The following is a 22,683-nucleotide window of genomic DNA, read 5'->3' on the forward strand; positions in this document are numbered from 1 at the left end:
AGAAAGTTAAATATCAAGAAAACCAATAATTAAAAAAATGGGGTTCAGAACTAAGCAGAGAGTTTTCAAAAGATGAAACACAGATGCTGAGAAACACGTGAAGAAATGTTTGACCTCCTTAGTCATCAGGGAAATGCAAATCAAAGCTACTTTGAGATATCATCTCACACCAGTCAAAATTGCCAAGATCTATAAAACAAATGACAGATCATGTAGGGAAAGCACAACACTTATTCATTGCTGGTGGGAGCACAAACTTGTTCAGTCACTGTGTAAATCAGTGTGTGGATTCATTAGGAAGGTGAGAATGTATTTTCCATAAGATCCAGTGTATACACTCTTGGGCATACATCCAGAGGACTCTACATCCTACTACAGAGATAGTTGCTCATTCATATTCATTACTGCTCTATTTATAACGTATTCATTGCTTCTCTATTTATAACATATTCATTGCTGCTCTATTTATAATGGCTAAAATTGGAAACAGCCTAGATGTCCATCAACTCAGGAATGAAAAATAAAAATATGGTACATTTATACAATGGGATATTGTTCAATTGTTTAAAAAATAATAAAATTTGCAGGTAAATGAACGGTGCTAAAAAGAATCATCCCAAGTGAGGTAACCCAGACCCAAATAATGTATGTTTTCTCTTATTTTTGGATGTTAGTTTTTTTTCTTTTTGAGATAGGGTTTCTCTGTGTATCCCTGGCTGTCCTGGAACTTACTCTGTAGACCTGGCCTCGAACTCACAGAGATCCACCTGCTGCTGCCTCCCGAGTGCTGGGATTAAAGGTGTGTGCCACCACCACCCAGCATGGATGTTAGTTTTTAAGCCTTTGATATGTGTGCTACAATCTGTATAACCACAGAAGTTAGGGACTTAGTAAGGGGCTGGGAAGGAGAAGAGGACCTCTCTAAGGAAGGAGAAGTAGAATAAATAGAATGTACTGCTGTGGAGAGATGGGAGGGACTGAATTGGTAGGATTAATGAGGAGGGGGATGGAAGAGAAGGGAAATAGGGAGAATACGGGGAGGGACAACTAACACTAAGGACCATCTGAGGTACTGTATGGAAACCTACTATTGTAGAAACTTTCCAAAATATATGCATATATGAAAGAAATCTAAATGGTGTCACCAATAATGGGGCAGATATTGCCCCAACTATAGATCTTACACCACCAAGTAAAATCCCAGTTCCTGCAATGGGTCGTATCTAGTTGAGCTGGCCAAAGGGGCCCCATGGAAACCTCCAGAACACTTCAGGCTATTGCCAAGGCTATTAGTTGCTTTCCACAAATTGATGGGAAGACCCTATTGCTGAAGATGATACGTATCTCACTGAACACTCAGAAGTACAGCTGGTGTCCAACTAGAAACCTTACCCCTGTTGACTAGTGTTTATGGTGCTAGAAGGTACTCTGCATGCTGCCAGAGTGGAAAAACGAACCAAGCTACAAACCCTGAGATCTACAATGGTGACCCATCTGCAAGATACTCTGGTTCAATAGTGACAGAAACATTGTGGGAGTAACCAACCCACTCTCTGATTAGATTTAAGTCCCACTTTATGAGATGGAACCCGTGCCAGACACTGCTAGGGTGGCCAAGAACCTGAGATAGGCCATGGGCCTAGGGGAAAACCAGATACTCTTGTTATGCTAAAGGAACATAGCAATGAAATGACTCCTAATGACATCCTGCTGTACTCATAGATCAGTGCCTTGCTCAGCCATTATCAGAGAAGTTTCTTCTTGCAGTACATGGAACCAACACAGAGACACATAGCTGGAAAAGATAAACTTTTTTTTTTCAATTAAAAAAAGGCAAAAAAAAAATACCAACCCATAAAAACAAAACAAGAAGCAGATACTCACTCAGTTTCGGATAACCAGTCATAAAATAAATTTCTCTATAGTCTCATGACTTAAGATACCATAGGAATGACCAATACATGCAGTTCCTTCTTGCTACTGGTTCCAAAAAAAATCCCGTATGATCAGGTTCTTCACAGCAATAACTCGTTCCTGGTACCAACTTCTGTACTAGCTGTGTTTCCATTGCTGTGGTAAAACACCATGACCAAGGCAACCTATTGAAGAGCTTATCTGGCTTAGAGTTCCAGAGGGATAAGAGTCCATGATGTCAGAGCAGAGGCATGGCAGTTACCCCAGGATGCTGAGAGCTCAATCTTGAATCGCAAGCAGGAAACAAAGGATGTGAACTGGGAGAGACATGTAGACTTGAAACCTCAAAGCTCACTCCCAGTGACAGACTTCTCTAGCAAGGCCACACTTCCTAAACCTACCCCAACATCACCACCAACAGAGGACCAAGTGTTCAGACGCTATGGGGAACATTTCTCATTCAAATTACCACACACTCCAAATGTGTCCTTTTATCCTGGTGGCCGTGGCTTGCTGAAACTGTTAACAAAGTTTTTAGGGTCATAGCCTAAATAAGGCTGGTAGCCCAATTAAGCTAGGCACAGTCACTCATCTACAATGGATCAGTTGAAAAGACAGAGACATGATGAAAAGCAGGATGAGGTGATTTATTCAATATGGCCACATTGAGAGGAGAACAAGGAGGTCCAGTACATCTTAAGGGGTCTGACATGAAGTTTAGGTTCAAATAAAGGGTGAAAGGTGTGCATTACTAAGTAGTTCTGATTAAGGTGTGGTCCACTCATCACCACTGTCATAGCTCTATCTGTCCTTCAAAGAGTCTGACAACTTGTTAAAGCTGTTTCAATTCTCTTTGGGAGACAGATTTCCCCCTTTTGGCTGGGACTAGGATCACAGGATCATAGCAAAAGATTCCTGGGGCAGGGGGCGGAATTCCAACAGCTTAGGGACCAATGTTTCAATATTCTGATAACCAAAAAGAGGGGCCATTCCCTGCCAGAGAATGTAGTTTACATTTACACTTGGTAAACTAAGGCCAATGAAGTGAGTGTACATGAATTTGTAAACTTTTATATTTATTGTCATTCAATAATTTTGATGTAGAATGACACAAACGTTTCTATGTCATTGACATAGCTCACTTGGACACAACCATCATGGAGATCTGGTCTTATTTTGTAATTAGGACTACGCTGTGGCTGGCTTATTTTCCTACTGCAATTTCTGAGACTTTCTCAAATCTTCCTCATACATCTCAACTCAATTTTGGAATCCAAGAAGAGATTGTGAGTTGCAGTTCTTCGAGGAAGCTAAATTTCTATTGAAGGTCTTGCAGATTGCTAGACCTTGGCTGATCAGAACATCCTGATTATGGAGAGATGCAATGTTGTAGTTTATACCCCGTGTTTTCTCGGGCTTTCTTACCCCCTTTAACAGCCTTTAACAGCCTTAAGTTTTGCATCTGGCCTAACATCCTCTTAGGTAAATGTCTCAGAAGGTATCACAAAGCTCAACAGACCAACGCATCCACTAACTTCTCAATTGGCAACAGGGTTGCTGTAGGCTGCACAACTTGAAAGCGGAACAGAGCTTTGACCCTGTGATCTGAGCCACAAGGCTTTCCTTAGACAATTGCCTGTCACTGCCCTCCAGCTAGCCTAATGAAGACAGTGTCACCACAGAACCGAGTGAAAGGTGTAGCCCTTTTCAACTGTCCATTCTTTTGTACTCGAATGACCTAGATGAAAATATAAAACAAAGCTTCATCCTGATTATCTTTGACTTGACTGGAAAATTATAGAAAGAAATGGCAGTCCACCTTTTTCTGTGCTAGTGGCTGTATTTTAGAAGCACAGTAGAGGGGATGGAATGTGGATTAGAACCTGTTGTTTTCATTTTCTGGCTATTCACTGGATACCTGGAGCAATACAGAGTTTGTAAGAGGCACCTAGGCACTAGCTGTAAACATAGGAACACTTGCCTTGACTCATTCAGACTAACTTCATTTATATGATGAATGGAGTTAATGTGACCTGTCCTAAAGAATTATTGGGAGTTTGCTGTGAGGATTACAGGAGATAATGAATATGATGGGGAAAGGAGGGCCGGATAGAGGCACCTTTACATTTGTTGTATAGCAGTTTGCTCTGAACAATTCCCTCCATGGGGGAGGGGAGGCTTATGAAGTTTAGGAGGTAAACAAAGAGTCACTCCACTGATCAAGAGAACAGAAACTTGGAAGATTCCCCAGAGCTCCTCTCCAGCATAAAAATGAGCAAATGGCTGTTGGGGGAGGGACCGCTGACTTCTGGGCGCTTCACAGAGAAGAGACTGAGTTACCTGAATGCTGTGAAGATAGCTCTAGGGTGGATGCTTTCAGTAGTGATCACCAGTGTTGGGGCTTTTGGGTGATGCAGCTTTTTGAGTCATCCCTGCTCCTGTGGGAAACTCCTCACCTATGTTCCTGTTAGGAATCCCCCCCAAAATTCATTGTTTCACTAAGTTGGACATTGGTGTAATCTTTCATTTATTCTTTTATGGGTTCCCTTTCTGTTGTGAATAGACTTCTTTCTCCTCTATCTATCTGTCTATCTATCTGTCTATCTATCTATCTGTCTGTCTGTCTGTCTGTCTGTCTATCTATCCATCTATCTATCATGTATCTCTAATCTATCTATATCTACAATCTATTTATCTTTTATCTATCTATAATCTATCACTCCCCTATTCCCAGGAAAATGTCATCACACAACATTCTCTACTATAAGGGCACATTTGTACTTCATAATTTGAAAGCTGTCTGAAGGAACACATTATAAAAAGCCCAGCAAACTTTTAGCAGTTTGTTTTGAGTTAAACTTTAACCTAGATGTAATCCATATGGTAACTTGGAAGGAATATAAGACTCAATGACATTCAGTGTGTGTGAACGCCCCTCCCCTTACACAGAGGCCATAATGAGGTAAGCAGAGACAAAACGGACCACTTGACCAGAGGGACAAAATGAAACCTTTGAATAACTTATTGCCTTTTCTGACTTGCTATAAAAGTATGCTTACTTTGGCATCCTGAGGATGTGCGAATTAAAATTCCTGACACAGAGGTGGGCAGGGAATGTCTGTGCCAGAGGGCTAGAATTAGCCCAAGACATTGTGATTAGACTCAGGACCTGCAACATTCCAGTCTCTCCACAGTGCTGAAGTTCCAGTCATTTAGTCTCTGCAAACATAGATTCTTTTCACCAACTCTGTCTGTACCTTAGATATGCTGTATATGTATGGGGATGTACATATAAATACAAACATTTAAAGAATTTTAAGGATATTTTTGATGACTACTGTGTCTTTAAAAACCAACCAACCAACCAACCAACCAACCAACCAACCAACCAACCAAACAAACAAAGTTTTCAAGATCCTTATTTTAGTCAGGCTTAAGTAAGAGAAAAACTCTAAATATCAACTCTTATTAAAAAAACTATGTTGAGATTTATACAAACATCTTAGAATTTGCAGATCATCTTAATGTTTTACACCATAATGATACATTTTAAAATATTATTCATCTTTGAATTTTATTTAAAATAGCAATAATAATAAAGTCATAAATGCCAAACTTTATTTTGCTCTGGGTGCCTCATAAACACTAATAAGAAGTAAATGTTTTTCTAGTAAAAAAGCTCATATATGTGTTATAACAACTTAAATCTTTAACAAGTTATTTATTTGTATTTGGTAAGACAACAAAAACTAATGTTCTCTACCTGTCTTTATAATTGTTAGATATCTAAAGGTTCCATTTGCTTTCTGTGTTTTAGATACAACCTCCTGTGCTTTCATTTAAAAGTACCACATTAAAATTGTTTTCTAAATTTTTTAATAATGTTAAGATTAAAGTATGTTGTAAAAGGTTGTTTTAAAATAAACATTTCATATTTAAGTTAAAAATAACATAAAGGTTATAAATTATTTAGGGTTATTTCCATACCCTGAGATAAATTTAATGCTTGATTCTCTACAACAATGTTTTCTTAAGTATTGCTTTGCTTTTAGTATCTTTTTACTAAATAAACATTTAAAAATTCGTAATTAAATTTTAGTTTTTTCGTGTTTTCCCATTGGATGAAACCTTTGCTTTTTGGATAATCAGTTACTGTTTTCACCATAAAAACATTCTCTTTAGAGAGTGATGCCTACTTAGAATATTTATACTGTGTTAATCTGCATTAAACTGTGTTAAATCTGTTTGTAAGATTTGGTCTATTAGAGAAACATAACACATAGCATGGTAAAATATTCAACTATGACAACTAACATTCAAAATTAGTTACAGAGTCTTGTTCAGAGGATAAAAGACTAGATTATTTCACCAGCTTAAAAAAAAAAAGACATCACACTGAAGACTCCATTCTACTTAAAAAATCAGGACTGTGTCCAGGGACTTCCAACTCACTTCTGAGAGGCTGTGAACTTTCTCACATCATCTGATAGCACATTCATGTGGGCTTTGAAAATGCTGGGCACTAATCTTAAATGCCCCTGACCATCAGGTACTCCAAGTGACTGACATTTCTCTCACCTTCATGTTTTTTAAATTTTTTTTTGTGATTAGACCTTAAAATTTTATGACATCTAATATTCTACCTGATATATTTCTAAATGATAAAATAATACTAATCTTGGTTTTAATGAAAATATAAGGTCTGAATGAAAATATTATCTCCTTATATTTTTGTTATAACTGTTTCTTTACCCTAAACCCTTGCCTTATTCAAAATTAATATATAAAAAATTCAAGGGTTTTCATTGAATATAATTTAATTTAAAAAAGTCTAGCTTTTAAGTTAAAATTTAACTCCACTTACTTTCACTAGAGATACCCAAATATTTGGGATAACTCTTTTTATCCAAGTTATGCAAAACACATCAATTTCTAATAACAGCATTCAACCTTAAATACTGATGTTTCTTGATTTAATTAGTATCTAAAATGTCCTATGGGACAATTAGCCAAAATTAAAAAATTAATTAAACAATATTCATATTTTACAAATAAAAAAGGGACAATACTACAGTGACTCCTTCGAAAGTCCTAAATCTAACCATTTAAATATAAGTAAGATAGTTCATAGAGTATAAATAACTAAATATGGGGGATTATGTAGCCAATCTTGTTAAAAATATGTACATTTTGGTTACTTTTGAAATATTGTCTCATCTGTATTCTTACTTCCATTAGGCCAGACTGTGTTCCTGATTACTTAATTTTAGGTACAGTGTCTTAGGTCACATGCAAGTGTGATGTCAGACACTGAGGGGATAAAAAAATAAGTCAAATCTGGCTCACAAGCTAACGGTTTTGACATGATCTAGGATGTTCTTTCTTAATGTCCTTCCCCAGCTGTTCCTCTCTCCTGATGCCTGCTGTCTTGCCCACTACTCAGCCTCATCTAGATCAGATCCTAGGAATGAGCCTTCCTAGCTATGAGGGACCTTATAATATTTTATAAACAATATGTGCTCCCACATGCCCAAAATGTGGTGCTTGTCCAGAAAGGGAACCATGAATGAAGACTCCTGTAAAGAAGCCCAGCCTGCAGAGTCTGACTGGCTGGGTAGAGTTCCGGGTTGTGGAGCGGTTGGAATGTGGCAGGTCCAGAGGCTAATTACCTTATCTTGGGCTAGTTTTAGTTGGAATAGCCATTCCTTGCCTATTTCTGTGCCAGAACTAACATCTTGTGAATAACAGATAAACAAACAGAAAACATGAACAATAACAACAATAACAAAAACCCTTTCGTAATCTGTTAATTTAGCAGACCACTAGCTTCCACCCAACCGTGAACTCAGAAAGCATCTCAGGTCCATAGAAAAGCACACTTCCTCAGTGAAGGGAAGGACACACCTCAGTGAAGGGGAGGACACACCTCAGTGAAGGGGAGGACACACCTCAGTGAAGGGGGGGGACACACCTCAGTGAAGGGGAGGACATGCCTCAGTGAGGGGGAGGACCCACCTCAGTGAAGAGGAGGCCTCTCTTGGGAGCAGAAGTAATCTCCTGAGAAGCACACTTTAAGAATAAGTACAGGGCTGGAGAGATGGCTCAGCTGTTAAAGGCTAGGCTCACAACCAAAAATATAAGAATAAGTACATTGTTGGACCATGTTGCAGGACCAGCACTGAGACGGTATTTAATGAGAGCACACCTAAACAAGGACTGGGTAAGTGTGCATGTCTCTTTCCTTCTATTTAAACCCAAACTTGTCATCAGTACCCTGAAGATGGACGTGGGGGTTATTGAATCCTTTAATTTCAGTTTTTTCTTACTGTGGCCACATTCAATGAGTCTCTGCTCTTCTTTTCACACGCCCACTTTCACAAGTGACTAAGCTTAGACTGTTGAGGCTGCCAGGGCCTAGGCTTGTATCCTAAAAGCTTTGATGGCAAACCAACCATGTTCCTCCTAAAATACTTGGTCATTTAATCTTGGTATTTAAATTCTGCAAGTTTGTCCTGAAATTCATTTTCACTTTAATCCCATCTAAGATTAAAGCTTATACTAGTGATAAATCTTAAAGTTTGATTGTACACTTTTTAAAGACCTTTTTTCCCCACATAGGTTTATTGAGGGGAGGGGAGATAAGGGGGCAGAGAAAGGGGCAGAGATTGGTCCCTGGGGATGAGAGTGGAGAAAGGGGGGGGAAGACAGAGAGAGAGAGAGAGAGAGAGAGAGAGAGAGAGAGAGAGAGAGAGAGAGAGAGAGAGAGAGAGAGATATCAGCACTACCTCTGGCAAGAGGGAGAGAGCTAAAGATTTGTTTTTATTCATGTGTATGTGTTGTATTCATGCACATGTATGAAGGTGCCCTTAAGGTCTAAAGAAGGTGGTAAGATACCCATTTTTGGATATCTTGTTGGGAGCCAAATTATAGTCTTCCACACCAACGGCATTGCCTTTAACCACTGAGACACTGCTTCAGCTCCTGAATTACACATTTGCATTTGAAAAACAGACATCTTACTCTAACATCTCCATTCCGAATCTCTCCTACCCACCATGCTGTCAAATTTCAGCATAGAATGCTTTGGTTTTATACCCATAGATGAAGATGTAAATTTTATCCTAAGAGACAATCCTAAGGAACTAAAGATAATCTTATTTAGTTGTAAATTCAGCCTATTTAGCAACTTACAGAAGGCAGACGATCATTTCAGGAAACAACCCCATTCAGAAGCACACAGTAATCACTGAAATCAGAGTAGTTCAAATGTCCTATCAGTCAAAAGTGCGAGAAGCGGATCCTTCCTGAGTCCAGTCTGAACACTGCTAATTGGCTTTTCTCTAAGTCATTTCCTCATATGCTAAGGAACAATGAAAACTTAGCTTACATTCCACGTTTGATTTGTTGTTGCTCTGTATCTCATTTCACAGAATACGTTCTCAATTGTGGTTTTGCTACTCCAGTAAATTATGGTCTTGGGCACAGTAGCATTTACAGTCTCAGCTCTGGAAATGATAGGTGCAGAAGGTATTACTAGAAAAAGAAACAAAATATTTGTGGTTAAAAAAGTCCCCCAGGAAGAAATTGGTAGCTTTTCATCAATATATAAACATGTCAAAATTCAAAATACAACATTCCATAAATTCATAATTTAAGTAACAGCTGATGAACCTTGTCTTATTTTCTGATTTATTATGTAAGAGAAAAGTACTTCCTATAAGTCTAATGAAACTCCAGCTGCTGGCCTCATTACTGGAGTATAAAAAAGAGATAAAGGAGGTGTTTCTTCTTCCAAGGCTTGGATTTGAAAAGTTCCCAATGGCTCATGTGTTAAAGGCTTAGTACCCACCTAGACACCACTGGGAGATGACAGGAACTTTAAGATGTATAATCTAGTAGGAGGTCTTAGATCATAAGAGATGTGTGACTTTAAGAGGTATATTTGGGACTCTGGCCCTTCCTCTCTCTCTTTTTGTTTCCTAGCAACGATAAAGTAAGCAGCCTCTTCCATCATAGGCTCTACCATGACGTGCTTCTCTACCATGGGCCCAAAAAATTGGATCAACCAATCGAGGACTGACACTGCCAGAAAGTCAAGCTGTATCACATCCTTCCTTCTTACGAGTTTATTATCTCGGGTACTTTGTCACAGTAACAGTAAGTTGACATAGCATCTGTATTTATTTCAGATGCTCTTCCTTGATAAGCTGTTAAACATACCTTTCACAGTAACACTCTTCTTCTGTTGGGGAAGAGGGAAATCTGTGAATATTTACATCTGCTGCTACTTGTTTTCTTCTCCCATTGCAATGAATAAGTTCCCTAAGAGTAAGACATTGTGTGTGTCCTTAAAGGGATACTGACATTCTGAGGGGTCACCTTATAGTTATTCTAGAAGAAATTGTGTAGTAGCTAGAATATTCATATTTCTAAACTATATAAACATCTGTAAATTTTTTCCATTTGTTAGTTTTTTAAAAAAAGATTTATTTATTTAGTATGTATAGAGTTCTGCCTGCATGTATGCCTGCAGGCCAGAAGAGGGCACCAGATCTCATTATAGATGGTTGTGAGCCACCATGTGGTTGCTGGGAATCGAACTCAGGACCTTTGGAAGAGCAGCCAATGCTCTTAACCTCTGAGTCATCTCTCCAGCCCCTGTAAATTTCTTTATATGAACAGAATATATTATTGATACTTTTTATTTATTCTATTTATTTATTCTATATACATATTATAAAGGTGAAAACCTTTGTCTTCGTTAGATAAATTATCAACTCAGAAGCCTGCATTTAGGCTTCAGGAACTATTGTTACAACTTAATATCCTCTATGAATTAATTCATTTTTATTCATTTTTAACTTCATAGAATGCACTTTGGGAAGCTACTGTTTAATTAACAATTACCTAAAATTATGTACACAGGTAGATAATTCATAGAGAAGTATAAAACTCAAGTATGCTTTATACAGGACTAAACAGCATAAACATCACAGTGAAATTAGTTTCTTTCCAGAGCTCACTGTAGCTGATTTATGTCACCCGAATTACGCAGTTGTTTTCCTTTTACTAGGACAAGCTTTGTTTCAATAGCAATCAGTTTCTGAATTTTTCTGGAGTTAAGAAAGTAGACTTACATGGCTCTGGGACCACTTAAAACTTTTTAAAGTACTATCAAAGCCATAACTTATATTCCTCCTCCTGTCTTCCACTTGAGTTTGGTGCGGGCATTCAGAATAGCACCATTAAGCATTCTGAACCCTGTAAAAATTATCAAAATCAGAATATAATAACTATGTTAAGTCCTCTTAACAAAAAATAAGTATGTGAAGTTAGGGGTGAGGATAGAGGGGAAAGGAATTCATGATCAGGTGTATGATTACAGGATTGGTCACAAAATATTCTGCCAGAACCCTAGCGTTCCACAGAAAATGCTTGTGCAACGTCTGTCCATCAGCTGTCTGGCCTTGTTTGGGTCGACACCACCTTTGTTACTAATCCCTGTAGGCAAGGGTAATTAATGCAAAACAATTTATATAGTCATCCTCATTTTGCCTTTGAAACTTCTTGCCTCATCCTCTTTCAATTCATATATAGTTTACAATGGCATACATATTCACATTGTACTGCTAAATCTGAATAAACTAATTTACCCTTGAAGAGTACCTTAGCTAATTATCATGACATTATACTTAATAATGGTGGAAATCGAGAACAGTATAAATCTCCAAGAAGGGAATAAACAATCACAAGCTCAGATAATAATGAAAACAATATTGTAGGTTAAGTTAATAGAAATGCTTATTAAATATTGTAACCTTTAAAAGGCAGGGTCTAAATATTTCAAGTTAAAACATGCTAACACCAGTTTGGTTAGTGAAGTTAGAGATGTCAATACAATTTTCAGCAATCTCTATGTACTTGAAAAGGGCCCTCCCTGACACACAGTACACAGAGCATAGAATTTTAGTATGCCATGCCTTTTACAACATAAGGTTCATCATATCTGAGTACAATCCTTGTTTTTTCCCATCTGCCCTTGAAAGGTGGCAAGTTCTTTTAAGGCAGATTTCATGTCTCTCTTAGTCTCTCTGGCTTTTGGGATACAAGTTCTCAAAACATATTTCTAAAACCACTGCCATCTAGAAATGAGACTGGAAGGATGCCCAATTGCAGAATTTCCCCAGGTGGAAAAACACCAGAAAAATTTGATGGCTTGTAATCGGCAAGAACTCTAGGTGTGCTTTGTTCAGATTTAGACCACTTGACGCCATCAACGCGAATTAGTCGTCTGTAATAAAAGGCATGTAGCATCTCTCATTCCTTACGTATGTCATCCAGATGGACTTGTAGTGGTGGTGAGTCCTCCATGCCTAGGGCGTTGACAGCTTGGACCCATACCAAATACTTCCTTCCACCTTGTAATGAGTCAGTGGAGATGTTAACATGGCTTGAGGCAAGATACTGTTGCTCTTCTTCCGTCTCTAAACTATAAGAAAACCCACAGTTATATTTATGTAGTTTACTTGTTCCAGAAACATTGAATGCTATCTTTTTCACCTGATTTCAGAACTCAACTTGTTACTAAATCATGAATCAAACTTCATTTTATTTTCTGAATTTTTAAAAACAAATTCAAGGGTGGCACAGGCCATGGTTTAACTTTGGTGGGTTCCAAATACTTTTCCCATTGTAGACCTTCTCTACTAAGAAAATAGAAGTGGTTATATAGTTATGTGCAAAATATACATATAAACAAAATGTACACATATATTCATATGTTCATATATGTTGGTTTATTTGTATGCTTATATATTAATATCATTTATTAAAAATTTTAATTCTATTTCTTTTCTCATTTAAAAAAATTAAGTATTTTCATGAACTCCTCTGTGTATTGTGGACACCAGGCACTGTGTTCACAGTACCCCACCAGGCACTGGGCTCACAGTACCCCACCAGGCACTGGGCTCACAGTAACCCACCAGGCACTGTGCTCACAGTACCCCACCAGGCACTGTGCTCACAGTACCACACCAGGCACTGGGCTCATAGTACCCCACCAGGCACTGTGCTCACAGTGCCCATTAATGACTAACTTGGCATTGTCCAAAGCTTGACATGAATGAGCCCCTACTGCGAAGGGGCAATGCAGAGGTTCAGTGCATTGGGCTTTTCAGTTGGACATTTATTTCTGCCACAACATTGGGTAAGGATGGGAGTGAAAGGAGATCGGGATGGGGTGAGAGGCTGAAGCAGGATGGGGTGAGAGGCTGAAGAAGCAGGATGGGGTGAGGAGAGGCTGAAGCAGGATGGGGTGAGAGGCTGAAGCAGGATGGGGTGAGAGGCTGAAGCAGGGTGCGGAAGGGCAACTTTGCAGGGAGAAAAAAACCAGCATATTGTAAAACAACTAAGTGAAATGATGATATGAAAGCTCAGCAAGTGCATGGAAGGGAGCATGAAAGGGCAAGAAGTAGCTGGGAGTGGAGCAGGCCATGCTCAAAAGACCCTCTAATGAGGAGCCGACAGGTTGGGATTTGCCATGTGAGGGGAAGAAAGCATATAGGATTGGCTGGGCAGTTTCATGAAGGGTAGACTGCTGGGAAATAAAAGTGGTGCAGGAGAAAGAACAATAGACCAGGGTCATCCAGAATTAAACTATTGTAAGTCTTAAGTGGGGGTCAATGAGGATGGCCATGACATATTTTGAAAATAGAACTGAGCATGATTGGGAGGTGGAGGCATGCAAATCTCATGTTTAAGGTCATTCCTGGATATACAGAGAGCTTTAGGCTACCCTGGGCTACAAGGAGACTCTATCTCCAAAAATAACATAAGAAAGTAGATTGTACCAGGTAGTTGATTAAATGAGGAGAAGGAGTCATTTGCTGTGCAAGACAATGAAGAAGATAATGGTAGGAGTTAGGGACTAGGCAGTATAGAGAACCATTAAACACCACTTGAATCACATCAATGTTTTTGCATTGTATGGCTGAGGATTTCTAGTCAGCCAGTTAATCCTGATGAATTCCACTTGTTTTGTGCTAAACTGTCAAGTTTTATTAGCTAATATTGCCTTTGGGCAGCAAACAGAAGAAGCGGACCAGAGTAGGAGTCTTCTAGCTCTCAAGAGATGAAGACATGTTTGAGTTTGTGTGTGTGTGTGTGTGTGTGTGTGTGTGTGTGTGTGTGTGTGTGAGAGAGAGAGAGAGAGAGAGAGAGAGAGAGAGAGAGAGAGAGAGAGAGAGAGAGAGAGAGAGAGAGAGCAACCCGTGGGAGCCAGTTCTTCTTTTACCCTATGGGTCAGTGTCAAACTCGGGTCATCAGGCTTGGTGGAGAGCATCTTTACCTGCTGAGCCATCTCATGGTCCTCTATTTTTAAATTTCTACTCTGAAATAGTCAAACAATGTTTTGGTTCTCTCTCTCTCTCTCTCTCTCTCTCTCTCTCTCTCTCTCTCACACACACACACACACACACACACACACACACATATACACATTTCAAATGTAGCCCTGACTGACTTGGAATTCATTATGTAGATCAGGCTGGCCTCAAACTCAGAGATCTCCTTGCTTCTGCCTCCCAAGTGCTGGGATTAAAGGATTGCACCACTACGCCTGCCTTTTTCTTCTTTGAGACAGGGTTTCATGTAGCTCTAGCTGTCCTTTAAACTGCCTCTGTTGCTGAAGATGACCCAGTTTATTCAGAGTTGGAGGTTGACCCTGGGGCTTTGTGCATGCTAGAAAATCATTCCATTAATTGAGTCACATTTCAGTCCCCAAATTCCTATTTCTAAGAAGTGGAAATATCTCACAGATCTGCACATCACCATTCATTGGGAATGGGGTGCTGCGGGAGTCACCTGCCCCCTTTTTTTTTGTTCTGTTCCAATTATGATGTTTGAGCTGCTGAGTTGAGGCAAGGACTGGCCTGATTTCTTTATCTAACACCATCAACTTTTTTTCTTCTAGGAGACTGCTTTCATAAGGTTGATGAGGAAGAGAGAGCTTTAAAGTTACTGTTATTTCATGCTTAGAGTTCCATTCTAGCTCCATGTATACTACATGACTTTTTAGCAACTCCTGAATTTCTGCAGCTTCCTAATACCTCAGGAAGAATCAGAACTTGATTCATGTGACTTACTCACAGAGACACAGATGTGAGGAACTAACTTTATGCTTTCATTAAAAATAGATTTTATGAATTAAAACACCACAGAAATGTTCTGCCATACAAAGGCCACCTTAGCAGGTGATAAAGGGCTCTCTCAGTCTGACACATGGCACAGGGGTAGAACCAAATAACATGTCCCTAGCAACTCGGGCTTTAAGCTTCAGTGTTTTCCCATATTGCCTCTTGCCTCCCTTCATAAGCTGTGAGGTTTAAGATAATTTACTTAACCCTGATATAATTCACTTTACTCCTCTGTGAAACAGGAAAGATGGCATCATTGTAATAATGAATGAGGGTAGATTCGTGAGGAGAGAAAGCAAGGAGTAGGACTCATTAAACTATGACAAGTTAAAAGGCATTTGTAATGTCACTTTTATGAATGGAAATGAAATTTAAAAAATTAAGACAGGGTTGCTCTGTGTCTCAGGCTGGCCTTGAACTCTAAATCCCCTTGCTTTGGCTTCCCAAGTGCTGGGGATTGCCAGTGTGTGTGCAATACCACATCTGCTTGATGTGTGTGTGTGTGTGTGTGTGTGTGTGTGTGTGTGTGTGTATACACATACATATATCAAATTTGTATCTAAAGTTAAATTATGTCATTGTGTTTAGATAGTTATATAGGTGCCTTATGATCTTTCTGAAATACGAGGGGTCATAAGTTTATCAACAGAGAACTTATTGGAAAATAGGCTAAACTGTGTTAAATAAGAATTCAAACGTGAAAACAAGACCCGCAGCTATGCTTAGTGGTAAGGGTAAGTGCTAAGTGGGGCATCTTTGACTATTTTCCAGTTAGAGAAAACCACACACACATTCTTAGCTGGTTTGTGGCTAGTTCTCTTACCACACATATTGAGACCTCAAGTCTTGTAAGGAGAAATGCATGGGGTGCTAAGGATGTGACCCGAACAGCGAGAGAGTTGTCCTTTACAAGATGGGGCTCAGCAGTTAAAAATGCTGGTCTCCAAGACTGACACTCTGTTGGAAGCAAGTTGGAAGAAGAGCCTGGTGCTTGATTTAGAAAAATGTTCCCTTTGAGCAGCCTTTTGGACATCTAAGAGGAACCATTGACCTCCAAATGCTTATGATCTTGGGTTTGTTGGTGTCTTTCCCCCGCTTTAACTTCTAGGGTTTAAGTTGGGCCTTCCATAAATCAGGAAATAAATATTTGCTAAATTGGCTTGGCTGGCCCAGAGGATTGGACTAGGCCCTCTGGATAAGGAAGATGGTTGTTTGGCTCAAACTGTTTGGGGAACACCCAGGCAGGGGGATCGGGATCCATTCCTGGTGCATGGGCAGGCTTTTGGGAATCCAGTGCCTGTGGTGTGATGCCTTGCACAGCCTTGGTACAGTGGGAAGGGGCTTGGACCTGCCTAGGCTCAGTGTGCCAGGCTCTGCTGACTCCCCATGGGAGACCTTGATTTGGGGATGTGGGGATGTGGGGTGGCTTGGGAGGGAGGGCTGGGAGATGGGAGGAAGGAGGAGATGGGATCTGTGGGTGGTATGTAGAGTGAGTAGAACATTTCTTAATAAAGAAGAAAAAAACAAAAAAAATTGGCTTGGCTAGGACAGAGTGGAGGGCTACCACTGATCCATTTCTCTTCCTAAAACTTGTTGAAATTAAATATTTTTCATCTGTTTATTATTTATTTTCTGTATGTGTATACTCACAGGTACACATATGATATTGTGGTCAGAGGTCAATTTTTAGATTCAGTTCTCTCCTTCTACCTTATGGGTCTCAGGAGTCAAACTGAGGTTGTCAGGCCTGAGACAAGCATTTTTAACTGCTGAACCATCTTGAGGGTCCCATTCACTCATTTCTATTCAATAACTATTAACAACTAGAAGGCACTGTCAGACACTGCTGAGTTTCACAGATGGTCTATTTATAAGGGCCTGCTGAAGACAGGGGGCCAAGAGTAGGAAGACACTTAGTAACAGAGGCCAGTCTTTTCCCAGCACCACCCATTGATACACAGGAAAACAACACAGAGTTCTGTCTAGTGGGAGCACCACTAGAGAGGAGAAGAGCCATTGCAGCCACAGACTCAGTTCTGCTGGACAAGGTCCATGCAACACTGGAAGACCTCCGATTCCCCTGTCCTGCCACTGAAGGATTTCCACTTTCCTGTGAACAAGCAGGTGGCCATGGCGGCAGGCTTCACAGTGTGTTGGTTTTACTGGAACACAGAAGCACATGAGTTGAAAGTGAAACTTTGCCTATGCCGATCTCTTGCTGTTTGGCTAAATGGAAATACCCTAAGAAGCCAGGATCTGCACAGGTTTTTTTTTTTTTTCTTTGCTGCATGCTTTCCGCCTTCAATGCCCACAGCATTCAGTATAACTCAGCTTTTTCTTGGAGGGAAAAGGCCTTTTGGGCAGTTTAATTAGAGAAGTGGGCTTTTCTTTCTCTAGCTTATTTCAGCTCATGATTGTGTTCCCCATGAGTTAGAAGATGATTAGATGCCTGTTTCCTTTTGTTTGTCTGTGCTTACTGGAAAGCGTGCTTTGAATTTGCTAGAAGAAAACACGTATTTGTATGATAATTTTTTCCAATGCTTTATGTCATATCTAAAGAATTTTTTTTTTTTTTTGGTTTTTCAAGACAAGGTTTCTCTGTGTAGCTTTGTGCCTTTCCTGGGACTCACTTGGTAGTCCAGCCTGGCCTCGAACTCACAGAGATCCGTCTGCCTCTGCCTCCGGAGTGCTGGGATTAAAGGCGTGCGCCACCACCGCCCAGCTCATATCTAAAGAATTTAGTGTTGTTATTTTTTATTTTTAATGATGTGTATGTGTGTGTGTGTGTGTGTGTGTGTGTGTGTGTGTGTATAGATGGGTATGTAAGTGTGTGTGTGTGTGTGTGTGTGTGTGTGGCCAGAAAGTTAGATCACCTAGCACTGGAGTTACAGTTATTAGCCATCTGACATGGGTACTGGGAACCAAACTTGGGTCTTCTGGAAGATCAGTAATGCTCTTAACTGCTAAACCATCTTTCCAGCCTCACTGTGCCTTCTTTAAAATTCAATAAAATTACATTGATCTGTACTCCATCAATTTGAAATACAAGTTGGGTTTGCCAGAGTTTAACTATAGTTAACTTCCTTTATTCAAAGTGCTCAGGACTAGAAGTGTTGGATTTTACATTTTTTCCAGATTTTGGAATATTGCTTATACATAATGATATATCTATGTTCAATAGCTATAAAGTTAATCTTTCATATTAGAACACATCGAGCATCATTTTCTAGACTTGTTCAAAATTATTTGAAAATAAAATTGTATACAGTACTCAGTGAATGATTGTTGATGTGTTTATTAATCTTTCTTCTCCTATATGAATCAGGCTTGGTGTAATGCAAATCACATAAGCCTAGGAAGACAATTTTGAGTGCACCATAATATTCGAATCCCATTTGCTATAGTCTGATTGGTGTCCCTCCAAACTCACATGCTGAGACCTAGTGCTGTGGATATCGTTCTGTATAAATAAAACACTGATTGGCCAGTGGCCAGGCAGGAAGTATAGGCCGGATAAGGAGAGAGGAGAATTCTGGGAAGTGGAAGACTGAGTGAGGGAGACACTGCCAGCCGCCGCCATGACAAGTAGCATGTAAAGATGCCGGTAAGCCACGAGCCATGTGGCAAGGTATAGATTTATAGAAATGGGTTAATTTAAGATATAAGAACAGTTAGCAAGAAGCCTGCCACGGCCATACAGTTTTTAAATAATATAAGTGTCTGTGTGTTTATTTTATAAGTGGGCTGTCGGACTGCCGGGGCTTGGCAGGACCCAGAGAAAAAACTCCAGCTACAACCTAGCTCCTCTCTTGAGCAATGGGTCAGTTTCATATGTAAGATTCAGACTCTAGTGCAAGAGTCTTAAGGGACTGAGCTGTTAGATGGTGATGATGTAATGAGGGCCCCACCCTCAAGGATGATGTCAATGCCTTATGAAGGAATGGAGTTTTTTTCCTCCTCTCCTCTGAGTACATACAGAAGACACTGCTTATGAGGAATGGACCAGTGACAGACACCAAATCTCCTAGCACTTGGATCTTGAACTTCCCAATCTCTGGTCTACATGAAATGAATTTCTATTTCTTACCAATTAGCTGGTCACTGACATTCAGTTATAGTAACATGAATGGGCTAAGATATCTCCTGTTTCATTGTTGCTTTAATAATTGTCCTCATTCCACAGGAGGTTGAGAGCCAGCCATCCAGCAAGGCTAACAACCTTTCTGAGGACATATAGTGGCAATAGTGTTGAATGGCAGTCATAAGGCTGCTCTATAATGCCTTTTGCCAGGTTCCCAGCTTGATAGAGTAGACAGATGCATGGCATTTTTCTGCTCAGAGTTGTGGAGGAGGAGTCCATGGGAGGATATCTTTTTTCCTTTCCACTTTTCCTGTCTGGAACTTTAATTCCCATTCAAGCTAGAGCTGTATTACCTAAATTAGAACTAAAACTTGAAGGTCACAATTAATCATTAATACTTCCCCTAAACTTACTGCTAAGGACCTGGCACCATCATGTGAGTTGAAAGCCAGAACCACGCAATTCATTGGAACAAGCACGCATTGGGGGCCCGTTTTAAAGATGAAGAATGGGAATTTTGAGGGACTAAGTACATTATCCTAATCCTCAAAGGAGAATAGGGCTGAGACTTAGGTCACAGTTTAAAATGGGCTCTTTAACTCCTACTACCAGCTACTACCAAGAGAGAAGAATGAGTTGGTCATAGAGTTTGTTGTCCCATGAAGCAGAAAACAGCAGTGACCCAGGAGTGGTTTTAAGTTCCCTAACAAACATAGGTGTCTCAGGTTTGAGGCTGGTCTTGGTCTCTGTTGGGTCCACTCTGCAGTAGAATGTGTCTGATAGTGCCATAGAACCTACCTCTTCACGTGCACCACATACTTGGTATCTATGTAGGTGAGCTTCCCAGTGTTCCAGGTGCATGTCATGTTCCCTGAGTATTCGTAGATGACACATGTCACTTGGCTGGGGGCATCTGGTGGATCTGCAACAAAATGAATCACTAAGAATTGCTCTTGACAAAATAGGTAGTTTATAAATCATCCGTTTCATAGGGAAACTGGGCCACTTGGCACTGAGTACCCATGGGCTCCTCATTCCACTACTACTACCTTGTACCCAGTTTGTCACCAAGCATTGGTCCTTCCCTCACTATGCTGTCTTGTGGTCTCTACTCCTTGGGGATACTAACAAGGTCGGGTTCCTCCCATCCAAATAAGGCACGTCCCCTGCCCCCAATTCTCTAATCCTATCTCCTCTCAGCTACCACTCTACCTTTCTTACTTTTTAATCAAGTCATTAAAAAATTATTCTTATACATATTTTTGTGTGAATGCATGTGTGTATGATGTGTGTATGTGCATGTGTGTGTATGGTCTGTGTGCACTTATGTGTGTGAGAATTCTGGTACAAGTGGAAGACAGAGGCCACACTGGATGTCTGCCTTCATTACTTTTCATATTATTTTCTAAATATCTATTTTATTGTAAATTACGTACGTCTGACTATGTGGGAATTTGTACTTGTAAGTGCAGATGCCTCTGGGGGCCAGAAGAGGGTATTGAATTCCCTAGAGCTGGAGTTACAGGCAGTTGTAAATGGCCCTATGTGGGTTTTGGGAACTGAACTTAGGACTTCTACTAGAAGAATGTGTGCTCTTAACCCCTGAACCATCTCTGTAGCCTTTCATGCCTTTTTTCTGTTCTTGTTGCTATTTTTTGTTGTTGGTTTGTTTGTTTTGACGCAAGAGCTCTCACTGGTCCTGAAGCTCACTGATTGGCTAAACTGGTAGGCCAGCAAGCCCTAGAGAGTCTCCTGTCTTTGCCTCCTCAATACTGGGATTACAGGCAGCCATCGTCATGCCTGGCTTTCATGTGGCTACTGGAGATCTAACCTCAGGTTTTCATGCTTTCATGGCAAGCATTTTACCAATGGAGCCATCTCCTCAGCCCCTCTGATCTTTCAGGATTAGTTTGCACAGTTCTGCTGAAGCCACAGTTGTTAAGGTCACAGGAACTTTCTGTCTGGAAAACTCCTTACTGCCCCATCAGAATTCCATCAGTATGACAGAGCTTGACCTCTGCAGCAGCTGACCTTTGTCTTACTTTCTCCTTCAAGCCTTTGTTCTTAGGCTCTGTGAGAGATTCTTCAGCTTTCCCCTATTGGTCCAGAAAACCATTTCCTCCTGTGGAGTGTGTATTTTACTTTCCCCCTTAAAAGTTTGCTGTTCACATGTGATTCAGCAGTAAGGGGAAGGAAACTTCCAACCATGTTACAATATGCGTGACACCTGAGGACACTGTACAGAATAAGCCAGACACAAAAGACTGCATGGTTCCCCTTAGAAAGGGTATCTAGAATCGTCAAATTCACAAAACCAAAGGTAGGATGACAGGGGTGGCCTGTTGTGCAGGTGGGCAGTGTGTGGAAGTCCAGGATGAGAGCTGTTATTCAATAGACAGTTTCCTTTGACAAGAAGAGTCCTAGAAAGAGAGTGCTGGAAGGAGATAAGCAAATGCAGTAACCGCCACTGAAGCAAACCCTTACAATTGGCGAAAATAAGTAGGTTATACTATGTAGATTTTACCATTGCCACATCAAAAAGGTCTTTTTTTTTTTAAAGCTTTGGTATTCATAGAACTATTTCAAGATGTGCTCTTTCTCCCACATCCCTGACCACACTCCACCCACCCACCTTTGGTTCTGCTTGTCCTCCCCATAGCCTCATTTTTTATTTTGTTTTGTCTGCCAGCATTTTTTTTTTTTCTATGAGAAGCAACACTAATCCCAGTCTCCTCAGCTCCATTCTCCACCCAAGTTTAGCCCAGGGATGTCAGCAACTAGGTCATGTGCACAAGGGTGCCCTTGACCTAAGCTGACTAATCAGAGAATTTCTCTTGGGAATGAGCTCATGACTCAGAATGAATCAATAAGAATTCTCTAAGGGTCTCCCTCTCTCCTTTTCCCTCTTCTCTCCCCCTCTCCCTATCCCCACTCTCTTCTTCTCCCTGCTGCTCTCTCCCTCCGTTTCTCTCTATGCAGTACATGAGCTGAGCTCCTTGTGACATTCCTGTCACAGTGAACAGTCCTTTTAGTGGTGCTGGATTTAAGGGTGAATCCAGCCTAGGACAAAGAGTTTTGATGACAATCTTTGGACCCTCAGTGTCTCTGAGGCCCATGTAACCCCAGAAACCATTGAATGGCATCCAGATGTCCAATTATGTCGTTCAACAATAAGCTCCCAGGATTGATGTTTTCAAACAAACGTGGGGATATTGAGTAAGTGCTTGCTGTATCTCAACATTTCCGGGACACTTCTCTCGGTTTTCCCCTCCAGATAAACTCCTGCCTGAGATGACTATGCTGAGAATTACAAGACAAAGGGAAGAAATCGTGGTGGACGCTGGAAGGGGAGAATTATGAAGAATAAAGCTTGGGCCATTCCACAGACAATCATGGATTCATGGATCTCTACTGCTGATGAACTGTTGGCTACTGATGGCTAGGGGTGAACATTATCTTCAGTTATGTACCCGAGAGTGAGCCCACAAGGTA

General features: G+C 40.4%; 1 protein-coding gene across 1 annotated transcript in view; it reads right to left on the minus strand.

Annotated features, from left to right (window-relative positions):
• The window catches only part of Il23r (interleukin 23 receptor), a 62,047-nt gene that overhangs the window by 30,552 nt on the left and 8,812 nt on the right, over positions 1 to 22,683 (minus strand). The window contains exons 3-5 of the mRNA XM_059256706.1: positions 19,990 to 20,113; positions 12,243 to 12,403; positions 9,302 to 9,447 (exon numbers count right to left, since the gene is read on the minus strand). Coding sequence (XP_059112689.1) covers positions 9,302 to 9,447; positions 12,243 to 12,403; positions 19,990 to 20,113 — 431 coding nt within the window. The remainder of the gene's footprint in view (positions 1 to 9,301; positions 9,448 to 12,242; positions 12,404 to 19,989; positions 20,114 to 22,683) is intronic.

Source organism: Peromyscus eremicus, chromosome 3 (assembly GCF_949786415.1).
Source record: "Peromyscus eremicus chromosome 3, PerEre_H2_v1, whole genome shotgun sequence".
Lineage (NCBI taxonomy): Eukaryota > Metazoa > Chordata > Mammalia > Rodentia > Cricetidae > Peromyscus > Peromyscus eremicus.